The 25,293-nt window shown below is 44.3% G+C and overlaps 1 protein-coding gene across 5 annotated transcripts in view; it reads left to right on the top strand.

The window, feature by feature from the left end:
- LOC115197410 (tetraspanin-9) overlaps positions 1-25,293 on the top strand; it is a 319,821-nt gene that overhangs the window by 147,640 nt on the left and 146,888 nt on the right. For 4 of the 5 annotated variants that reach the window (XM_029758905.1, XM_029758907.1, XM_029758906.1 and 1 more), the window contains one exon: positions 14,886-14,965. In XM_029758905.1, the coding sequence (XP_029614765.1) occupies positions 14,903-14,965 (63 nt within the window). In that variant the 5' untranslated portion in view covers positions 14,886-14,902. Of the gene's footprint in view, positions 1-13,769; positions 14,966-25,293 lie in introns of those variants that run through there. The other variant, XM_029758903.1, reaches the window with a different exon arrangement.

Below are 25,293 nucleotides of genomic sequence, written 5' to 3'. Positions count from 1 at the left end.
CAATACTAACCTAATTAACAGAGTGAAAAGAAGGAATACAAAATATTCCAAAACATGTGTCCTGTTTGCAACAAGGCACTAAAGTAATACTACAAAAAAATTGGCAAAACAATTAACTTTTTTGTCCTGAATACAGTATTATGTTTGGGGCAAATCCAATACAACACATTACTGAGTACCACTAGCCATATTTTCAAGCATAGTGGTGGCAGCATCATGTTATGGGTATGCTTGTAATCGTTAAGGATTGGGAAATTTTTCGGGATAAAAAATTAACGGAATGGAGATAGCACAGGCAAAATCTTAGAGGAAAACCTGGTTCTATCTCATTTCTACCGGTCACTGGGAGATGAATTCACCTTTCAGCAGGACAATAACCTAAAACACAAGGCCAAATCTACACTGGAGTTGCTTACCAAGAAGACAGTGCATGTTCGTCAGTAGCCAAATTACAGTTTTGACTTAAATCTGCTTGAAGATCTATGGTAAGACGTGGAAATTGTTGTCTAGCAATGATCAATAACCAATTTGACAGAGCATGAAGAATTTTGAAAAGAATATTGGGCAAGTGTTGCACAATCCAGGTGTGGAAAGATCTTAGAGACTTACACAGAAAGACTCACAGCTGTAATTGCTGCTAAAGTTGATTCTAACATGTATTGACCCATGGGGTTGAATACTTATGTAAATATATTAGTGTTTTATGTTTCATTAATTCTTTAAAAATGTTAGAATTTTTTTCCACTTTGACAATACAGAGTATTTTGTATAGATCGTTATCAACAAATTACAATTAAATCCATTTTAATCTCACTTTGCAGCACAACAAGGACCGAGTTTGAGAAAACCTGGTGTAGAGTACAGTAATCCAGTACAAATAGATAACCTATTTTATAATATGGTCATTTAGCAGACGCTTTTATGCAAAGTGACTTAGAGAACTGTCTACATTGACAGTGACATACTGTTCATTGTTACCAGCAATGTGCTCTAACACCTACTGATCCATTGGATTTGAAATCCATTTTGGATTTTGTGACTGCTTTGATAAATTAGTGTGTCACATTGATTGAAAGGAACTGAGTACTCAGTCAGTCCCCTTCTCCCAGAGCAGTTGGCCTTCCATCCACCTGTGATCATTCAGGAATACCAAGTCAGGAATATCAGGCCGGCGACAGCCTTGAGCCGAGCAACCACACTGAATGACTGACCGAGCGACCGCACTGACTGACTGACCACACTGACTGACTCAGAAACGCCCGACCAACCAGAATGGAATCACTAACATGGCTCCTCAAGATTCCAAGTTTCACACAGGGACATTCTCTCCAATATCTAAAGCCCATGCAGCTTCTATATTCCACCAATAGCGAGGCTGGCTTTTTAATGTAGTGTACTAACAGTCCTTCATATCTCACATTCGTATTTACAGTCATCTATAGCGCTGCAGTCTGATGTTAATGGGGAGTAAACACACATAAAGAACAGGTCGCTGGTGCTGGCAGGGCTACAGTGTTTTATATTCATGTATTCATGTTAATGGGTAGGAGCGGAGGAGTTGGCCCAAGTTGTTTTCTCTCACCAGTGAAGGTCAATGTCTGAAGAGGAACTTGAGGACACGCCTGCATTAAACATACAGTATCTCTGTAGGCAGGTTGTGTCTTAGACACTGTATCTGATTTCTAATGGTGTGTGTAGTTAAAGCCTGCGGTGTGCTGCATGTTGGGAAGTGATTTAGGCTTTATTAGATGGCCGTGTGCTATGACTTGTCATCCGGCACTGCAGCAACAGCTGCAGAATATTTTTACCTGGACGACTCAAGGCAATGAATAGTATCACATCCAGCCGGGTCCTCCAGATCTGCAGGAAAACCACACACTGCATAATGTACATATCCAATGTGTCTCCATCCAGAAAGCCATGTCATTAAAATGGTAAAATCATGCGGGTCTCCTCTCTCGCTCTCTCTCGCTCTCTCTCTCTCTCTCTCTCTCTCTCTCTCTCTCTCTCTCTCTCTCTCTCTCTCTCTCTCTCTCTCTCATCTAGATTTATAATGGCGGAAGTGTGCCTGTGTGCATCAGAATCACAGGCTTGGTTTAAACTATCAAAGACAGCCTGAGTGCGTCTCGGAAATTTTTCAAACATGGTTAATTTTTCAAGATGCAAGATCATGGTTTTTACACATGGGGGGTAGATATTATAATCTTAAGCCATGGGCGCTCTGGGGGAAGCTATTTAATGGCCCTAAATCATTTTGAGAGAGAACTTGTGCTCCTGAGAGTGATTTAAATTTGATGACAGAGTGGCAGACTGGGTTTGCATGCCTATCCCCGCCTGCCACTTTCCTCTGAAGTTTTAGAGAGCTGTTGCACCCAATCTCACTCAAAGCACTCCGCCAAGAGAATATGTTCATTTGCCCCTTATTATTTACCTATAGCTGTGTGTAATGTATATATGGATGTATTTAAAACATGAATACGTAATGTACTTTCCCACCCTCCCATGTATTGGGAAACGATAAAGAGGTTTTATTCAAATCATCTACAGGCAATTGTATTTTCAATATATCTCACTGCTAAACTCTTGCTTGCTTGGAGTGCAAGAAGAAGTCCATTTAGAGTCAACAATGCTCAGAGGGCTGTGCGAAATTGGGAGCCTTCAGCACAGTACGTATTAGTGTAATAACAGAAGTAGCCTGAGCTAATTTAAACTTAAGCCCTCAAGAGAATTTCCTCCTTCTGCAGACTTTAATTAAGAACATCTGTCAGGGCCATGCACAATATGTTCATATACACTGCCTATTTGCAGGACAGAGTTGTTTTTGTGAGGGAAATGAATAAATGTGGGTAATTGATTATTCCATAATTTGGTTAGTTTAATATCAGATGTTAACCGTGGACTCTGTTCAGTATTCATATCACTGTCTAACAGGAGTGTAAAATAACAAACTCAGTTTTCTGTATTGGCTCTTTATTTACCTTCTGGAAATCCACAGGGAGGCTGCAGGAGTGAAAGTGTGAGAGAAAGTGTGAGGTGCTGTAAATGTTTTGTGTTGACAGATTAGGGCAATGCTCTTTGGTGTTCAGCAGGTTTGGATGGTGATGGCGTTCATCCCGAAGTTGTTCCACACCAAAGAGCTACGGCGGTAACCGCACACGGAGACATCTGCTGCTGGGATCTCTGTGGATCCGCAGAGGCAGCGAGGTGAAGAGGCTAGATTTTACCCATAAGTCCCACGTTGCATAAAACATGCATCCGTTAAAATAGTTTTTTCTTTCACTTTACAGTGTAATCAACTAGTTTCTTTGGCCTGGTGTTTCACTTTGGTATGGAGTTTGAAGCCACCAGGGAATTTCATGTACAGGTACTTTCTGAATGTCAGATGAAGCACTGGTTCTTTCCTCAGGTGTTATTGTTTCTGTTTCATGTCTGTGCGTTGTTCGAGGTTCTTGTTTTATATTATGTTCCGTTTATTTTATTAAAACACTCACTCCCTGAACTTGCTTCCCGACTCTCAGCGCACATAGTTACAGGAATTCACCTCAAAATTATTTTAATTTAGGAAATCTATTCCCAAATATTTCCACTCGTAAATAGAGAGACATACTGTATGTGATTGTGTACCAATGTAATCAAGGTTTGAAATTATTATGTTTTTGTCAAATACAACATCTGTTTGTGCTTCTTGCGTCAATTTGCTGAGTACAAATGGTCTAGTTGATGAACCCTGCCCTACTGGGTGACTTCTCTAATACTTATCCAAATAGAACGTATCTGGGGAGCTGTGACATGGTTACTACTTACTGCTGATCTGGTCTCCTGGCTGCCCTGTGTTTGTCTGTCCATGGGTGCACGGCCATGACAGTGTGGCTGCTCAGATTGACCCAGGGCCATATTGGCCAGGGTTGAGCCAGCTCCCAGTGCACAAACACACAACCACATACACACACACACACACACACACACACACACACACATACACATACACATACACATACACATACACAGTACACAGGCTGCTGACAGAGGGCCATATCGAGGGGAGGTGCTGCCCAGCTCGTGGGTCTGAGAGCCTGGGCACTACTAGGGGAACTTCTTTGTGTGTTTGTAGCAGTCAGGCATCAGTGCCAGTGGGCTGGTTGGAGTGGACAGGAGGAAGGCTCTTTAGATTCTTCATATAGATAGAGCTGTCTGGGCCTGCTGGGTCCTTTATGATCAGGCGCTCATCCCTTGGGGTAGTACTGTATGTGAGCATACATGTGGTATTTTATTATCCGATGATACGCTAATAGTATGGAGTTCCGGAATATACGACATAGGATAGTAAATCAGAGCAGCCGTCAAAGGGGGTATTAGAGGCTTGAAGAATGACATTATTTGTGGTGCGGAGCAGGGGCACAATGGGAAATGTCCTCAGGCATCTAGCTACTGTGTCTATCCTCTCTGAACAGAACAAATAGATGGACGCATGTTCTCTCCATGTTCCCTCATCCCTCACTCTTTCGACACAGCGGCACGTCGACACCCCTTCCTTTGTTTGCATTGCAGGTGACAGCCCCTGAAATATCGATGTGATTCACCTGACCTTTCGGCGCTGTGTCAGCAGGTTGTAATCCTGTAGATACTACCCTGTTCTGCCTGGTGTTATTGACTATCTCTCATGTATAGGACACTCTCCACAAACTGCTCCACGCATGGTGTCACCAGCTGTTTCCCACTGTAGGAGTTCCATATTAAACCAAGGTGATCTCTCAGCAAGCTGACCCCTTCATCCTGAACCATTGACAGACAGAGATCCGAACACTACAGATCTATGGGATTTGCCATAGACTCCATAGTCTGAGCCTTAGTGGAAACCACAGAGGGATCTTTAGGGCTCCTCTAGTCTTCTCTTCCACCAGGTTAATAAAGGACCTGACCCAGGTCAGAACCACTGGCTGAGCCTATCTACCTCTCTGGCTCTCTGGCTCTGTCTCGCTCTCTCTCTCCATCTCTCTCTCTTCCTTTTCTAACCTTCCTCTCTCTTTCTTTCTCACTCCATCTCTCTCTATAGCGTCCTAGCCAGAGCCCAGGATGGTGTATGTATTTCTATCCCTGTCCCATGCCGTGTCCTGTAACTTGTTTCCCTGAAAAACAGAGGAGATTTAAATATGTGTCGGATTGCCTGCGCGGCGCCACAGGAAAACGGCTTCACAGAGGGCTCCATCTGCGGGCGAGCCCAGACTGACTGCTGATATAATCACTTACCTCCAGAGCCCTAAATAGGCTTTGGTTGTGGCTGGACAGCATCCACAGGTTCTTAGGAAACAGGAATAAAACAGGGATGAAAGTATGTGCCCAGAGAGACGATTGCGTTACAGATGGTTCCATGCGGTGAGGCCAGGGGGGCGTAAACCACATCCCCCTTTATCCGTCTCTCTTTTCCCTACCGGACCAAAATAAAAGCCCCCCGGATCACTCGTCTTTTCTCCTACTAGTCTAGGGCCAGTAACTTAACCCACTGTCACTAACTATAGAAGTGGAAGTGTTTTTTTTCCGTCACTAATTTCCGGAGTGTGTTTTATTAGAATTGTGTAAGTGTGAAGACGGAAAGGCATCCATCATGGCAAGTGTAACTGATAATGACCTTTTAAAAAGAGATCCCTGTCTCTTAAAGCTAAAACAAATCCCAGATTGTAGCTTTAAAGCTTTGCATCTCACATCAATGTTGCAGGCAACCCTCTGCAGTGTGCGCTGGCTGTGTGTAGGGACTTATGTAGGTTTGCTTGGTTGATGGCTTCAAATATCCTTGGTCCCCAGTTTCTGCAAGACAATGGATTCAAGGCATTACAGAGAGGAGGCAGAGGGTAGGAAACCCACGGCTTTCAACATTTATCACAGACAGTAGCTCTCAGGGATGCATTTGTCAAGCAGTGTGTGCATTGTTCACCTGAAAATACCATTTAATTCAAAGGCAAATACTGCTTTGCTTTGTTTTGTTCCGTTTTCCCTGCACAAAAGGGCTATTTAATATAATAATGTGTGGGCTTGCGAGTGTGTACGTCCATGTGTGTGCGTATGTGCACATCTGTGCATGTGTGATTCTCGTGAACCTTTGCGTTATCCACAGTATGCAAAATGAAATCACAAATCTTCAGAATCTAAGAGTTGAATCTAGCTCATGTTGAAGACGAATGGATGGTTTCCACACACTGTTCGAAGGCTTACAGTGAACTTTAAATGACCTTACAGCCAATAAATCGATGACCGGGGCCTGACTTCAACACTCTGCAGATTTTCCCCTGAACTGAATAAGATTCATATTGCTGACGTTCCATTCTTTCATATACGGTTATGGGCCTGCAGGTCTACTGTTTAGACTGGGGGACTTGGCTTCTCTATCTGTGTGAGGTCTGTGTGATGGATCTGCCTGCAGGTCTACTGTTTAGACTGGGGGACTTGGCTTCTCTAGGTGTGAGAGGTCTGTGTGATGATCTGCCTGCAGGTCTACTGTTTAGACTGGGGGACTTGGCTTCTCTATCTGTGTGAGGTCTGTGTGATGGATCTGCCTGCAGGTCTACTGTTTAGACTGGGGGACTTGGCATCTCTAGGTGTGAGAGGTCTGTGTGATGATCTGCCTGCAGGTCTACTGTTTAGACTGGGGGACTTGGCTTCTCTATCTGTGTGAGGTCTGTGTGATGGATCTGCCTGCAGGTCTACTGTTTAGACTGGGGGACTTGGCTTCTCTAGGTGTGAGAGGTCTGTGTGATGATCTGCCTGCAGGTCTACTGTTTAGACTGGGGGACTTGGCTTCTCTATCTGTGTGAGGTCTGTGTGATGGATCTGCCTGCAGGTCTACTGTTTAGACTGGGGGACTTGGCATCTCTAGGTGTGAGAGGTCTGTGTGATGATCTGCCTGCAGGTCTACTGTTTAGACTGGGGGACTTGGCTTCTCTATCTGTGTGAGGTCTGTGTGATGGATCTGCCTGCAGGTCTACTGTTTAGACTGGGGGACTTGGCTTCTCTAGGTGTGAGAGGTCTGTGTGATGGATCTGCCTGCAGGTCTACTGTTTAGACTGGGGGACTTGGCTTCTCTATCTGTGTGAGGTCTGTGTGATGGATCTGCCTGCAGGTCTACTGTTTAGACTGGGGGACTTGGCTTCTCTATCTGTGTGAGGTCTGTGTGATGGATCTGCCTGCAGGTCTACTGTTTAGACTGGGGGACTTGGCTTCTCTATCTGTGTGAGGTCTGTGTGCTCTGTCATCTCTATAGCTTCCTCACTCTCTGGTTGAACAGTGCACAAATATGTGTCTTCTCCTGCAGTTGGAATATGGGAGATGTCAGGTGGGAGTTTTCCACTGTATTACAACAAACAGACCTACACCAGTGTGTATCACGGTTGAGTGTGTTTGTGAAAACGCGTGTGAAATTCACTTTAACACTGCCATCGTTTTTTAAACAACCACAAACAAACTTCTCTTGCGAGTAGCAACTCTTGACATTCTTTGAAATGCCTGATGCTTAACAACACAACCATAAATGTACACTGATTTCCTGGGAGCTCACCCCTACTGTCACACACTCTAAAAATCCAATCAAATCAAATGTTATTTGTCACATGCGCCGAATACAACAGGTATAGACCTTACCGTGAAATGTTTTCTTACAAGCCCTTAACCAACAATGCAGTTCAATAAATAGAGTTAAGAAAATGTTTACTAATTAATCTAAAGTAAAACAATTAATCATAATAATCAAAAAGTAACACAAGAAAATTACATAACAATAACAAGGCTATATATAGGGGGTACCGGTACCAAGTCAATGTGCGGGGGTACAGGTTAGCTGAGGTAATTTGTAAAGTGACTATGCATAGATAAACAGCGAGTAGCAGCAGTGTAAAAACAAAGGGGGGGGGGGCATCAATGTAAATAGTACAGGTGGCCATTTGATTTTTTTTTCAGCAGCCTTATGGCTTGGAGGTAGAAGCTGTTAAGGAACCTTTTGGTCCTTGACTTGGCGCTCCAGTACCGCTTGCCACGCGGTAGCAGAGAGAACAGTCTATGACTTGGGTGATTGGAGTCTTTGACAATTTTTTGGGCCTTACTCTGACACCGCCTAGTATATAGGTCCTGGATGTCAGGAAACTTGGCCCCAGTGATGTACTGGGCCATATTCTCGAAGCGAGAATACAAGGCATGTAGCTGTTCTGGTAGGCCTGCGTCACTGGGCAGCTCGGGGCTGGGTTTCTCTTTGTAGTCCGTAATAGTTTTCAAGCCCTGCCACATCCGACTGGTGTCAGAGCTGGTGTAGTAGGATTCAATCTTAGTCCTATATCGATGCTTTGCCTGTTTGATGGTTCGTCTGAGGGCATAGTGGGATTTCTTATAAGGGTCCAGATTAGTGTCCCGCTCCTTGAAAGTGGCAGCTCTTCAAATCAAATCAAACTTTACTTGTCACATGCGCCGAATACAACAAGTGTAGACTTTACCGTGAAAATGCTTACTTACAAGCCCTTAACCAACAATGCAGTTCAACAGTGGGAAAGGGAAGCTCTTGCCTTTAACTCGGTGCGGATGTTGCCTATGATCCTCTAGTTGGGTCTGCTGAGGAAAGGAGCATCATGAATCCCTAATTAGTTACACTCTCCAGACACCTTTATTGTCACCGGGGATGGACTTAAAATGTCCGCTATCGTCTCATTGCCCAATTATGTGGATGTCAGACTTTATCATAAAAGGCCAAGACAAAATCTTAAATATCAGATTGGATTGACGTCTGTCTCTCAATTCGATTGGGCCAGACAGAATAGAGCTTGTTAGCATACTGACAAGGATGGACAGGACAGTAAGTATTTGACCATATTGCTATGTATAATAACCTTTAGCCAGCCGGAATGATTGTCAGGGAGGTACCAGACACACAGGAGACTGACTGGTGTCTGACAAATTAGGGATGACCCCCTCTTGTTTGTTCTGTTTGGCCCCTGGTGACATTTGAGTTCCTGGAAGTGTGTGGTCCATTTAGGCTGTTATATCACCTGACATGTCCTCCATGTTGTCCTTCATGTTGTCCTCCATGTACACAGCAACAGCTTCAGCCCCAGTGTGTATATAGTGTATAGAGTAACCAAGGGGAATGAGAGCTGAGATAGTGTGGGCGAACAGGCCCTTTGTCATCCTATTCCACTCACGCTCAGTCTTCCATGAGACTTTCACACTGGTGATTATCTACTATCACATGTCACATAGGGCACACATACAGTATGTGGTAGGCTATAGGGTAAAGACTCTTTCTCTTTTGCAGGAACAGAAAAGACCGGGATTAATGAATGTTGAAGAGCTGACCTCTATTTTCATAGATCAGTTGGTATCCCCTTTCTGCCCGCTGTGAATCCTGGGGTTTAGGAGATTGCTTTGGATTTTCCCCCTCGCATTCAGTTAACATATGCAGTGGGAAGCAAAGCAGTCATTTTCCAGCAAGGCTTTGGAATTGTCTCCCTGCTCCTGCTTGTAAGTCACTCTAGTCCAGGGGTGGGCAAACTTTTTCTTTACTCAAACTTAAAACAGACTCCTAAAATACTGTAGGCAGTTGAGAGAGTTCAGTAAAGCTGTATGAGTTTGAGCCTGAAATCGTGTTAAATGTCTAAACGGTATTATGACTGTAGATGTGACGGACATCATTTCAATTCAATTAGCACCTTCAAAATGGATTCATGACTGCCTTTAAATATCCAAACTACACTGAAAAAAATATAAACGCAACATATAAAATGTTGGTCCCATGTTTCATGAACTGAAATAACAATCCCAGACATTTTCCATAGCACAAAAGCATATGTCTCTCAAATTTTGTTCACAAATTCTTCACTGACGAGTCGCGGTTTTGTCTCACCAGGGGTGATGGTCGGTTTCGCGTTTATTGTCGAAGGAATGAGCGTTACACCAAGGCCTGTACTCTGGAGTGGGATCGATTTGGAGGTGGAGGGTCCGTCATGGTCTGGGGCGGTGTGTCACAGCGTCTTCGTACTGAGCTTGTTGTCATTGCAGGCAATTTCAACACTGTGCGTTACAGGGAAGACATCCTCCTCCCTCATGTTGTACCCTTCCAGCAAGCTCATCCTGACATGACCCTCCAGCATGACAATGCCACCAGCCATACTGCTCGTTCTGTGTGTGATTTCCTGCAAGACAGGAATGTCAGTGTTCTGCCATGGCCAGCGAAGAGCCCGGATCTCAATCCCATTGAGCCCCGTCTGGGACCTGTTGGATCAGAGGGTTAGAGCTAGGGCCATTTCCCCCAGAAATGTCCGGGAACTTGCAGGTGCCTTGGTGGAAGAGTAGGGTAACATCTCACAGCAAGAACGGCCAAATCTGGTGCAGTCCATGAGGAGGAGATGCACTGCAGTACTTAATGCAGCTGGTGGCCACACCAGATACTGACTGTCACTTTTGATTTTGACCCCCCCCCCCTTTGTTAAGGGACACATCATTCCATTTCTGTTAGTCACATGTCTGTGGAACTTCTTCAGTTTATGTCTCAATTGTGGAATCTTGTTATGTTCATACAAATATTTACACATGTTAAGTTTGCTGAAATAAATGCAGTTGACAGTGAGAGGACGTTTTTTTTTTTTGCTGAGTTTGTGAACTGTAACTCAGTCAAATCTTTGAAATTGTTATATTTTTGTTAATTGTAAAACAAAACAAAGCTATTGTTTTGGATGTTTTTTGGCTAATGATCGATCACACATCTAATTTCTTCATGTTTTGGATTCCATTAAGAGCAGTTGCCCTGAGTCGTAATCCTACAGATGTATATTTTCTTTATCATTTCTTCCAATAGGTTTAAGGAGAAACAATCCACCAAGACAACTTTGCACTATTGGTCTAATTATTGAAGTGCTTCTTAAACACAGGAGGCTGCTGAGGGGAAGACGGCTCATAATAATGGCTGGAACCAGCAAATGGAATGGCATCAAACACCTGGAAACTGTGTTTGATGTATTTGATACCATTCCACCTATTCCGCTCCAGTCATTAACATGAGCCCGTTCTCCCCAATTAAGGTGCCATCAACCTCCTGTGTAAATAAATAAGAACCAGCCCTCCACCCCCTACTGTTTCTGTTGTGCTGGCGGTGGTGCAATGTTGGATAGACTACATAAGCTTTAGTTCAATAGAGCTCCACACAGATATGCCAGAACCAACACTGTCCATTTAATATTTACACTTCTACTTGTATTTTTTTGTTATACTCTTTCATACCATGATAGAAAGCAGCAGTGTCTTGGTTAGAAGAGCCCTGAAATGGAGGATTCTAAGATGAATTCCTACTGAACACGAAGCTCGCCTTCCAGTATGCCCTTTTAGCATGTATTGAAGGAGCTGCCAGGTTTATTCAGAGGGAAAGTTAGAATGAAGAATCCCTGTCCAACCCTGCTCTGCTGTACCACATCTATACACTGTATCTCCACTGCTACTGTGCCCACTCCTCTGACTCTATGCTATAGACCTTGTCTCTCCTGAGTTTCTCTGAGTCTCTGAGTAACCTTTGGTTGCCTAATAAAGGACTTCAGAGCCCCATGCCTCTCTGTTCTCTTCTGCTGAGTGGATGGCAATGAGCTGAGCTGGGCTTGGCTCAGGAGGGTGAGAGGAGGAACGTGCCCTTGTGTCTGGTTGAGGCATCAGCAGCACATGCAAGCTAAGAGGCCCAAGCAACACAAACATTGGCACAGACACACACACACACACACACACACACACACACACACACAAAACACACACACACACACACACACACATATACGATAACATATGCGCTATACATACACATGGATTTAGTACTGCAGATATGTGGTAGTGGTGGAGAAGGGGCCTGAGGGCACACAGTGTGTTGTGAAATCTGTGAATGTATTGTAATGTTTTAAAATTGTATAAACTGCCTTAATTTTGCTGGACCCCAGGAAGAGTAGCGGCTGCTTTGGCAGCAGCTAATGGGGATCCATAATAAATAGAAATACCAATAGCCCTCTGATGAATGCATGTCCTCCTCTGAGGTGGCGGCTACTGACACACAACATATTGAATTAAGAGTTAAGGTCCTGACGGGCTGTGATCAGACGACCCACGGGAGCTGAGCCAATGCTTCTTCAGCTCTCCATGGCATCACCAGGGACAGAGTATTGTGGGTCAAATCTCCCCTGTTCTATCTGTGTGGGACTGCTTTCATAATTCTCATCCCACACCAGGGTGACATGAACAGTGACGCTGACATTGTCATTTTTTACAAGAAAGATGTGGTAGTGCTGGGAGCAATTGGAAGTTTGCCAGTTCCATACCTTTTAATACCACTTAATTATAATTATGGACATGTGTCATTTTAAGTATGGTATTGCTAATTAAAAAATATAAATATGTTAATGGTTTGTGATTTGTAAGAACACTTCCATTGTTCCTGGCTGATTAAGACTTTAGTATAATGTGATTTTGTCTCGTGTTGTCTTCCAACCACTACAATTCCATCAAGCTACAGTATGTCAGCCTTGTTAGAGTCCGACATACTGTATACTCTGTAGAAACACAAGATACATGGATTAGTGTATCGCTGTGTATACAGGGCATTACTGGGTTTACTTTAAGACAATTCAGTTGGAACTCTGCTCCATCCGTCTCTGAGCTGCAGCCATCACGAGCACTCAACCTCACCTTGCTGACAGAGAGAGGGACCGTTACCACAGCACACAGAGTAAAGATTAGGCTGTTTTCACAAACCCAACGCTGTGAAAGGGCCATGTGAGTGGTTGGACAGATAATGGTATTGCTGTTGTTTGTACGGTAGTTCTCTGAAGGAAAAGATGTGGCATAGCAAAGGAAACTCAAACGCTATATAAAAAGGTTGCAAATCTTTCATCCCCATCTCATAAAATCAGCATGTACGATATGAATGAAATATCCTCTCTATCAGGGGGGGGTTGATATCTGATCTGGTAAAATGCATTTTTCTCTTTGTTCACAGATCATGTACATTTAGGCATCTGACATTGTATTTCAAACCAGAGGGTTAGATAAATGTAAGGACGCATCTCTAGAATATTAGATCTGTAATATGTTGTCAGCTCCATGTGTGAAACAACTGAGAGAGTCGGTGTTTGACCCTGGGTTTCCATAGGAAAGTGTTGAGTATCTTTAAGCCACTCTCCCATTTCCATGCTTGAAATGGTGTGATAATTCCAAAGGCTGGGTCTCTGCCAATTTATCAGTGCTCCTTGCATGGAAGTGAGCCGGCATTGTGCAACTGATGACTTTGTGACAAGGCTGCACATAGCCTCTGCAAGTCTGCATGCAGTAATCCTCCTAATCATGATCGTGCTCTGATGTCATTTTATCCACCCTTTCACAAATAGAAAATAAATAGCCACTGTGAAAGTTAATTGGGCGTAAATATAGCAAGTGTCTCAACGAAATCACAGGTTTGAAGGTTGCATCAGACAGCGCCGGAGAAGTCCACCCCCCCCCTTCACCCACACCACCAACACGTTTCCTTGGACTCATGCTTTTTCGTATTAATGAATGGCCTCTCGGACAACACTGAGGAAATTGCTGAACTTGTATAGTCAAAGCTGTGTTATGATCAGCTTATTAAAAACATGGTCGGGGCAGAGGGGAGGAGCCCGGGTTGTCTGTAGCCGCCTGCAGCTGCCTCATTGGCTGCTCCCTCAGCAGCGGGGAGGGGCTGATGAGAGGCAGGGAGCAAGAGAGTGAGAGGGAGAGCAGAGAGAAGAGGGGGGGACAAGGGCAGTGCTCTAGTTAAGGGGGATAGGATAGGGAATGCCTGTTAGATGCATCTTGCCGGTAATAGCACACATCAGCCGCGCTGCGACTGACAGCACATGCAGAGAGCAGGGGACTGAGCAGCTGAGCACAGAATTGTACAATAAGAGAGAGAGAGAGAGGAGAGAGAATAACTGAATCAGATTATCATCAGCACGTTGGAGAGCGCAAAGCACAGAGGACTGAGAGAGCGCAGGAAAGGAGGAGAAGAAGAGGAGAGAGGAATACAGATACAGGATTGTGTTGTATGGGGGGGGCAAAAGTTTCCAGCTCCCCAGGCAGAAATCAGTCCTGAGGTCAGCAGTAGGGAGGAAGAAGTGGAGCAGCTGAGAGTTGGAGAGAGAGATTCACAGGCACACACACAGCACAGCAGTGTGGAGAGTAAAGGAGATCCAGGGGACACTATTGAAACTTACTGACTCAAGGACGTAGCTTGCTGTAACTCATCATGGTAATAATGCTCCTCGCTGGACTAGGACTTCTCTGCATGGCTAACTCAGGAGCATGAGGGCAGACATTGGACACCGGGCAGACGACACATAGAGCTGGGAATAGTGCCTGTGTCTTCCTTTTACTTACCTGATACAGTTTAGTCGTGCCATTGTTGGGGGGATAGAAAGATTCAGAGTTTCTGGGCTTGGAGAGAACCAGTACAGATCAGAGAGGGAGAGAAGAGACTGCTGGAGGGGGAGAGTTGTGTCCTCTCATCTCTGAGACATGGTAGAGTGTGTTACGGTAGAGAGCCCCTCAGCAGCAGTGTCAGCCCCAGAGCATGGAGAAGTCCAGCAGTGAGGAGTCAGCCATTCACCGCAGCCCATCCGTGGATAGCCGTGAATCCGACTTTGTCCGCGATTCCACGTCTGGCCGCCCATTCGGCGGCCGCGGCTTCACCGCCGGCGCGTTCTACGGCTCTACGGGGCCGCGCGGTACCACCGCACAGGGGCAGGCTGGGACAGCGGCCGACACCAGCGTCAACGTCGGAGGAGACAAGAGCAGCAATAACAAGTACACGGCACCCAAAGGCAGCAAATACGTGGTCTTTTACCTGGATCTATCATTTGTGTTCCTTTTAGAGTTCAAGAAGTACAACATGGCACGGGGCTGTCTCTGCTGTTTGAAGTACACGATGTTCTTCTTCAACCTCATCTTCTGGGTAAGCAAAGCATTATTTTACTATGTTGTTCTTCTCTTTCACATCTCTCCATCATGCGTTCTCTCTTTTTCGGGGTGCTAGTTATAGATCTGTATGGATGTAGAAGCAGTGTGATGCTGACACATGATTCTTGAAGTTACTCAGCAGATACAAATGTAAAAGTAGTAGTCATTAGTTTAACAGTGATGTGAGTAAGACAAGATGATAAAATGCCATATTACATAATACTTGTAAACTGATATACTGATCATTTAAAGATTTATCTTCAGGCATATGTGAGAGAAAGATTTATGCTGAGGCTCATAATAATTTGCACGTTACTATTCCTGGTTGTCATTGAGTCGTTGAAATGGTTGCTCCACCATGTCTCCCTGTATGTGCTCTGCTGGGGCTGCCACTCATTCAGATGGCTTTACAACAGGGGTCCTCATGGGTGCTGCTGATTTAATGCAAACATTATGAGTATTTAGCGTGTTAAGTTGTCTAGGCAAAGGACGGGGGGCATTGCTTACATGTATGAGATGGAAGCATGACATATCTGTGGATTGATTATGAATCATTTAGAATAACTGAGAATGTTTCCATTCATTTTGGTGAGCCACTGAAGAGAAGATAGATAGGATTAATCTGATTTGTGGTTTTTATTTACTTTGTATTTCACACATTGACATTTTTTATGTTTTTGATTTAAAGATTGGTCCGTGCTACTAAAAATTTAAAATCACAAATGTAGCTGGATTTTCTATATTTTTTACACCTTTACCAGCACTTCCACACATCATCCAATCAAATCAAAACATCCCCGTTTTGATTTCAGTGGACATAATGTTTGCATCTGTTATTTTGTTTGTGAAAGTGGGCATCCCCTGGAATATTGAAACTGTGGATTACGGGGGCTTAGTTGATGGGCCAGAGCCTTTTGTGTGGAGCCAATCATGCGTGAAGCATAATAACATCACAACACAACAGGGTCTACATCTCCAGTCACGTCACCACTAGGCTACTATGTGCACCCTGCAAACTGGGGCACATCTGAGGCTCAGGCACCAGGCTGCTGCACATTATATCTGAACTATGGTGAGACCAACTGTCCACAGCACAGAGCAGATTCCAATGTAACTCAAGGGCAGAACATCCACACGGGGCCAGAGGGGTATGTGTGTCTGATTGGCAAGGCAGGCTCAGATCAGGCAAGATGTGTTTACAGTTCGTGTGGAATCTGGAGGGATCAGAGGCTAGGCCGGACCGATGGATTGTGGCTGAGGTCATTGTGTCAGTGCTGCCCTCACTTTCCCGGGGTCTGTGTTGTTAAACCTGTACTTAACCCCTATTGGTGAACATAAAACCCCCACGTCAATAACCTGCTGCTCTAGCTCCAGACTGGGAGGAGGAGGAGGAGGAGGAGGAGGAGGATGAGTAGGAGGGAGGGAGTGGGGAGAGTAAAGGTTACCACTGCATGTACCCTTGTGGGGTTGGGTAGAGTAAAGATTACTAAACCGTTGATCTACGTGCGTGGGTGCACGTGGGTGGAGTGGGATTTTTAGACTGGCGGACACCTTTTGGTAACATGAAATCCTCGCAAGCTAGCTAGCAAATATTAGCATACTTCCCGGTGTAACTTAAAACAGTATCCCAGTTTGATATGCTGCTTGTGTATTCATTCCCATATCAGCTAAAATAAAAAATAAAACATGTTTTGGTCACAGAGAAAAAAGCACGTTGCTAGCTAGTTGGCTATAGCGGTTGTAATGGTTAGAGCGTTGGGCCAGTAACTGAAAGGTTGCTGGATTGAATCACTAAGCTGACAAGGTAAAAATCTGTCGTTCTGCCCCTGAGCAAGGCAGTTAACCCACTGTTCCCCAGGTGCCGAAGACCTGGATGTCGATTATGGCAGCCCTCCGCACCTCTGATTCAGAGGGGTGGGGTTAAATGCGGAAGACACATTTCAGTTGAATGCATTCAGTTGTACAACTGACTAGGTATCCCCCTTTCCCTAATCACTAGTTATTACTTCTCAACAAAATACCTTTTTGGGTGGACTCTTGTTTGGTTTACTGTTTGAATAGTCACTGAGATTATATTTGGTTAGCAATGCAAAATAGGCTACTTTGATAATTAGCCTATATAGACTATAGATCAGATCAAGGAGCCAAGGGATACCACTGACCCTGCTCCCACAGCTGCGGAAGGAATGAAACGGCGTGTCTCAATTTTCAGGTAGTAAATAAGTATGTTGAATGCTGGAGCATATTGCAAGTAGCCACCCCAACATTAGAACTAGTGATGGGAAGTTTGGCTTTTTTTACGGACTCTAATCTTTTCCAGTTATTCTGTCAAAAGAACGAATCTATCGACTCATTTGGTTCATTTGAGTCAGTAATGCCCAGAGCACGCAGGACCCCCTACCAGTGACGATGAACTGAAGACTGGAAATATTCATGAATCTACAAGCCTATTGTTCACATCCGGTTCACCATAGGGGGCTTATTGGAGCTGTCATTTATGCCTGAGACTTGTAAAAGTGTGCTTTAAACTAGTGGTTCCCAATTTTTTTACTCAGGCCTCCCTTCCAGCATTGGAGAACATCCCATGTGAGCGCATGCCTTGTGCTTCAAGTTACCACTGTAAGCCCTGTGGAGGGAATGGAGGATGAGGGAGTATAGCGAAGCTGGTGTGCGGCTCAGGGGAGGCCACCTCCGCACCACCACTCCAATCTGGGGTGTCAGAGCTGAGGCCCTGGGCAGGTAGCGTAACCTTGCGAGTGCCACAGGGAGAGCAGCTCTATCCCAGGTGTGTCAGGATACAGGGCTGCTTTTTACTCTTTCCCCCAGTTCCCATGCCCCTCTGTCTAGAGGCAGGGGTGGGAGTGATTGAAGCCTTCGGTGGGCCCCAGTTCAGGGACAGACAGAGGAGCATGGGAACTGGGGAAAGGATACTCTACCTGCCCAGGGCCTCAGCTCTGACAACTCAGATTGGAGTGGAGGTGGCCTCCCCTGAGCCGCACACCAGCTTCGCTATACTCCCTCATCCTCCATTCCCTCCACAGGGCTTACAGTGGTAACTTGAAGCACAAGGTAAACAACGACAGGCACTCCAGACATTACATTTACATTTCAGTAATTTAGCAGACGCTCTTATCCAGTGTGATTTACAGTTAGTACATTCATCCGAAGATAGCTAGGTGGGACAACCACATATCTCAGTCATTCATAGTAAATACATTTTCCTCAATAAAGTAGCTATCACTAAAGTCAGTGCTAGTAGGAGGCATGTCCAATACACTTATCTCCAGGCCTCTTCAGCAGTTGTTCATGACCATCTGGCTTCTCTTACTTATGTGGATTAGTGTTAGTCTGAGCTGCAGGGGGGGATGGGGGGGGTGTTCTGGGTCAGATCAGAGTATCTGGTGGGTTAGTAGTTGGGATTGAAAGTCTCCTTTGGGTGACGCACAGCACCAGCAATAAAGCCAATGTTTATGCCAATCACATTGAATCACAGTGGCTTTGCTCAAAAGACACTGTTGACTGGACTACATGTTGGTTTGACACACTATGAGTCGGACAGCAAGATTCTGTTGGCTGTGATTTCCTCCAGTATGTGTGTCAACTAGCAGACTGGCGCTGGTGTATTTGCAGCCCCCTGCTCTGTGTTCTCTCTCTGTGCTGTCTGACAGAAACTCCGGTCTACTCTGCCCTCCTTCACTCCCTCCACTATTAATCGGTTCCCTCTCCCTAAAACCTCCCTGTTTCCTTCCTTTCTCTAACACTTCCTTTGTTAGGGAGGGCAGTGAGCCTGGAGCCCACATCCCACCACTCTGTCATTATTATACTATATCAAAAGCAAATCCTATTTTTGATATTTATATTTTGAGAATATATGTCTGCTCAGCATCCTTATAAAGTTCCAAAGTAGTGGTGATATCGAAGCTAATCTTTTGTGAGAGGAGTAGAGAAACCTACTGTGTTTAGCATTCATCAATTCCGATGCTTGCTTATTTATATGCCATTTGGATGACATGTTGGTAGACACACTATGAGTCGAACAGCAAGATTGGGTTTGCTGTGATTTAGCTGATTGGAGCTGGTCTATTTAAGTTGACGTTTTTGTTTTAAATGTTGCTAGCCACCACCCAAATAAAATAGTTTCAAACCTATTGACAGTTTCAAGGTGTGTGTGTGTGTGTGTGTGTGTGTGTGTGTGTGTGTGTGTGTGTGTGTGTGTGTGTGCGCAAGCGCGTGCTTTCCTAGTTGAATGGTAACTCTAAAGCATTGCCTTGGTAAACATTTCACTCATGCTGTCCCATTCCTCCATACCACGGGTTTCGATACAAGGTGCCGAAGCAATTTGCCTGCTATTTTCGGCCCTCACAGAGTGCTAAAAAGTTCACTAATCCACAGCCCCTCGGCCCCAATGGACTTCACATTGTAACAACCATAATGACGTCCTCTCTCACCAGAAGTCTATCACAAGTTACCTTAATCCCTTACTGCTAGGGGATGTATAGGTTGTGCTGAAATAGAGGCGCACCGAATTGTTTGAAATCCTGAAACCAGCTTTCAATCATTCATAACGCCTTCTTACATGGAATTCCAATACCACCATGCATACTGATTAATGAGGCTTGTGCTGTTTACGAATGGCCTAAGTAACACATTACTAATCGACCTGGCCCGGGTATCCTGGAAGGATATTGACCTCATTCCGTCGGTAGAGGATGCCTGGTTATTCTTTAAAAGTGCTTTCCTCATCATCTTAAATAAGCATGCCCCATTCAAAAAATGTAGAAAATGGACAGATATATCCCTTGGTTCACTCCAGACCTGACTGCCCTTGACCAGCACAAAAACATCCTGTGGCATTCTGCATTAGCATCGAATAGCCCCCGTGATATGCAACCAATATACACAGGCATTTAGGAAAGCAAAGGCTAGCGTTTTCAAACAGACATTTGCATCCTGTAGCACAAACTCCAAAATGTTTTGGGACACTGTAAAGTCCATGGAGAATAAGAGCACCTCCTCCCAGCTTCCCACTGCACTGAGGCTAGGAAACACTGTCACCACCGATAAATCTACGATAATTGATCATTTCAATAAGCATTTTTCTACGGCTGGCCATGCTTTCCACCTGGCTACCCCTACCCCGGTCAACAGCCCTACACCCCCCACAGCAACTTGCCCAAGCCTCCCCATTTCTCCGTCACCCAAATCCAGATAGCTGATGTTCTGAAAGAGCTACAAAATCTGGACCCCTACAAATCAGCCGGGCTAGACAATCTGGACCCTCTCTTTCTAAAATTATCCGCCAAAATTGTTGCAACCCCTATACCACTAGCCTGTTCAACCTCTCTTTCGTATTGTCTGAGATCCCCAAAGATTGGAAAGCTGCTGCGGTCATCCCCTTCTTCAAAGGGGGAGACACTCTAGACCCAAACTGCTACAGACCTATATCTATCCTACCCTGCCTTTCTAAGGTCTTCGAAAGCCAAGTTAACAAACAGATCACCGACCATTTTGAATCTCACCGTACCTTCTCCGCTATGCAGTCTGGTTTCCGAGCTGGTCATGGGTGCACCTCAGCCACGCTCCAGGTCCTAAACGATATCATAACCGCCATCGATAAGAGACAATACTGTGCAGCTGTATTCATTGACCTGGCCAAGACTTTTGACTCTGTCAATCACCACATTCTTATCGACAGACTCAACAGTCTTGGTTTCTCAAATGACTGCCTCGCCTGGTTCACCAACTACTTCTCAGACAGAGTTCAGTGTGTCAAATTGGAGGGCCTGTTGTCCGGACCTCTGGCAGTCTCTATGGGGGTGCCGCAGGGTTCAATTCTCAGGCCGACTCTTTTCTCTGTATACACAATGATGTCGCTCTTGCTGCTTGTGATTCTCTGATCCACCTCTACGCAGAAGACACCATTCTGTATACTTCTGGCCCTTCTTTGGACACTTTGTTAACTAACCTCCAGACGAGCTTCAATGCCATACAACTCTCCTTCCGTGGCCTCCAACTGCTCTTAAATGCAAGTAAAACTAAATGCATGCTCTTCAACCGATCACTGCCCACACATGCCAGCCCGTCCAGCATCACTACTCTGGACAGTTCTGACTTAGAATATGTGGCAACTACAAATACCTAGGTGTCTGGTTAGACTGTAAACTCTCCTTCCAGACTCACATTAAGCATCTCCAATCCAAAATTAAATCTAGAATTGGATTCCTATTTTGCAACAAAGCGTCCTTCACTCATGTTGCCAAACATACCCTCATAAAACTGACTATCCTACCGATCCTTGACTTCGGCGATGTCATTTACAAAATAGCCTCCAACACTCAAATTGGATGCAGTCTATCACAGTGCCATCCGTTTTGTCACCAAAGCCCCATATGCTACCTATCACTGCGACCTTTATGCTCTCGTTGGCTGGCCCTCGCTTCATATTCGTCACAAAACCCACTGGCACCAGGTCATCTATAAGTCTTTGCTAGGTAAAGCCCCGCCTTAACTCAGCTCACTGGTCACCATAACAGCACCCACCCATAGCACGAGCTCCAGCAGGTATATTTCACTGGTCACCCCCAAAGCCAATTCCTCCTTTGGCCGCCTTTCCTTCCAGTTCTCTGCTGCCAATGACTGGAACGAACTGCAAAAAGCTGGAGACTCATATCTCCCTCACTAACTTTAAGCACCAGCTGTCAGAGCAGCTCACAGATCACTGCACCTGTACACAGCCCATATGTAAATAGCCCATCCAACTACCTCATCCCCATACTGTTACTTATTTTATTTATTTTGCTTCTTTGCACTCAAGTATCTCTACTTGCACACTCATCTTCTGCACATATATCACTCCAGTGTTTAATTGCTATATTGTAATTATTTCTCCACTATGGCCTATTTATTGCCTTACCTCCATTCATTGCCTTACCTCCATTCATTGCACACACTGTGTGCAAATGAGGTAGGATAATGTTTATTGTATTATTGACTGCATGTTTGTTTATTCCATGTGTAACTCTGTGTTGCTGTTTGTGTGGCACTGCTTTGCTTTTTCTTGGCCAGGTCGCAGTTGTAAATGAGAACTTGTTCTCAACTAGCCTACCTGGTTAGATAAAGGTGAAATATATAGTTTTTTAATTAAAGTATTGAGAAGCTAAATCGATCAATACTTTACGTTAATAAAGACAATTCATATCCATCCGTAACAGTACAAAAGCACATCATCTTGCCATGTCCATTTTTACAAATATGGACATGACATATCTGATTCTCCTGAAATGGACCATGCATTTCATTTCTTTACATTTACATAGAAGAAATGTTGACGTAGTTGATATGCATTTAATTATTATACGTTTTGTAATTCGCACCCCCACAGGAGAAGGTAAAGCCTTGGCTCAATATTCCTACACTAACCTGCTCTTTGAATATCTCCATTGTATACCCTCTCTCCCTGCCTGTGTCAAATAGCTAAGTGTCTGAGGAGATCAGTCTAATTTACCCATCTCCACCCACCCCGCTCCTTCGATCATCACACTGCTGCGTTGTATACCTCTGCAGAGCTCATTATCTCGTGTAGCAGATCAAATGGGATATGGGCACATATGTTTCACTCCAGGGGTGCCTGGAGGCTGGGGATTGGGGAGGTTTGGGGGCTTGGGGGCGGTAGATAGGAAGGTTGGTGGGGGGTGTAGTTAGTCAAAGAGTTAAGTGTTTAGTTTTTTTGTGGTAAACATTTTTAATCTGAACAGGCATTATCATAGGGCAGTGTTTCCCAACTCCAGTCCTCAAGTACCCCCAACAGTACTAATTTTTATTGTAGCCCTGGACAAGAACACATGATTCAGCTTGTCAATAAATCATCAAGCCCTAAATGAGTTGAATGAGGTATGTTTGTCCCGGGCTACAACTAAATTGTGTGCTGTTGAGGTTAACCGAGGACTGGAGAAGCACTGTCCTAGGGCAGGAAGGAATGTTATTTGGTTTAGTCAGGTTTGATGGAATAGAGGAAATAGGAGCTTAGATGGGAGGGTGGGGTGCTATTGTATTGACTAGTGTGTGCCAGGTGAACAGCTAGAGATGGAGACCAGATAAAATAACAACTGCTGTGGGGAGGTAGCTAAGCTATCTCCGTAAAACCTTGGGCGCCTGCCATTGTGTGACAGTTGCTTGGCATCCCTCTGACTTGTCTTGTTCTCGGAGGAAGGCCTCTTCCTTTTTAAATATAGCCAAGGAAAGATATAGAGAGATGACCATCATTAGTTCTTCATAGATAACCAGGACCTCATTAATAAAATGTCATGTCAGACCATGTGCCTCTGGCGATGGGGGATTATTTTCGAAGCAATAGTATCACTTGGTCACAGAAGAGGATTCAGTACTGAGAATGCACAGTTCGAAATATATTTTGATCTGTAGGAGACGTCCGTGGTGCTGGCAATATCGCCTTTTTACTTTTGAAAACTATGCACACATGAAGTTAAGGATTTACACAACAGATTGACTACAAAGGGAACATTGCATTGATTCCCAATTGCATCTTAATTTCAATGAATGCTGTGTGCATTGCACAATAGTAGATGGTTGTAATGCTTTCTTAGAGAAATGAAATGCATCTGAAAGTGATTGTCATTGTGTTGATACAGCATTAGCGATAGAGGCTGTGGTATATTTGGTATAAAAGGCTTAGGCACACATTCTATTTTGTCATATTCCCCCTGGGGAATTTATTCTTCTCAATAAAATACTTTGAGGCCTCTACTTCAAATAGGCCAGCTATTTTGTGGTATTTTATGGTTACGTAAGGCAAACTTTTGTTGTATTCTACCCACAAAACTGAGATGTGATGTTCTGGTGCTGTTTATCTACTGTATGTAAAAGCAACATTTAAAAGAACATAAATCCTTGAAGTGTATTTACCTTGTCAAGGGTTATTGCAGATTATTTGTCTACTGTATGAATCATTTCTCAGTCGGTTTGTTGAGTTACCTTGATACTACATCAATAAAGTTAACTTTTCTTTTCAGACAGTCAGGTTCTTCTTTCGTTCAGAGCTACTGCACTGTTTTTACATTGTTACAAAAATCCCCAACCTTTAATACCTAGAATAATGGGACTCTCAGTATGTTTTATTGTGCTACAATATTTACTAAGGAGCTTCATGCAAATAGACCAGAGTTGCCAGCTTAATACTGTAATTTTGCTGCTAAAAATATTATTCCACCTAACAGCCACTTCACAAAGATATTTACTAAAATAGTCTGAGCTTCATGTGTCTCACCTGACAGCATGAGGTTGGCACCAGAAATGGATCATTTGAATCTACAGTAGGCATAAGCTACTGTATGTCAGAGTAATTTCACAGGAGGCATACAATCTACAGCATTAATGGTGTAAAACACATTTATGGTATTTTACTGTACATTCTACAGTATTTTACGGTTGAAATTACAGAAAAGTCTTACAGTGTAGGAGGTGCTTGGAAAGTTGTCTTTATCTCATGCCTCCACTAACTCCGCTAATCTGCAGTGAATTCATGTAGAATGTTAGACTAGCTCGTTCGCTTCGCCCTACTCAGCATTTTCCTCTGTCACCCAAAGGCAAATTAAGGAAAAATCTATGCCCCTAGCCATGCCAGCTGAGCCTCAACTCTGAGGGAGAAAGCTGGGAAAATGTATTTCCACTTGGTCTGCTGAGCGATAACTAGGTTTTGACTGGATTACCTCTCTGCTATTAAATTAATAATTTTGCGCGCTTGGCTTTGATGCCCCTTGGCTGCAGACCGTAACACACTCAGTTTCCTGTGTTTGATGTAGCCATAGAATTAGGAATTAGAATACTAGAATGGAAACTTCTTATGATGGTCCGAAGGTCAGCCATGTTGGTCAGGTAGTTGGTCAACCATGGTTTGCCAAAACTGTGATAAGACATCCAACCAGTTTCAGGGGAATCATTCCAGTAATATTTCAAATTAACTGCCAGTATGCCAACATTTTATTCAAACAATGCAGTCAAACTCACAGCTTTCCAAGAAAACAAAACAAACATTAGGAACAGTGTCCTTATATTGAGTTACACCCCCCGCCCCCCCCCCCCCCCCCCCCCAGACTCTACAAGGTGTGGAAAGCGTTCCACAGGGATTGCTGGCCTGGCCCACGTTGACTCCAATCCTTCCCACAGTTGTGTCAAGTTGGCTGGATGTCCTTTGGGTGGAGGACCATTTTTTATAAACACGGGAAACTGTTGAGTGTGAAAAACCTAGCAGCGTAGCAGTTCTTGACACAAACCGGTGTGGCTGGCACCTACTACCATACCCCGTTC

The sequence above is a fragment of the Salmo trutta genome, chromosome 7 (genome assembly GCF_901001165.1).
Source record: "Salmo trutta chromosome 7, fSalTru1.1, whole genome shotgun sequence".
NCBI classification, from domain to species: domain Eukaryota; kingdom Metazoa; phylum Chordata; class Actinopteri; order Salmoniformes; family Salmonidae; genus Salmo; species Salmo trutta.
Note: the sequence above shows the minus strand (reverse complement) of the source record. Positions and strands in the feature narration are given on the sequence as shown.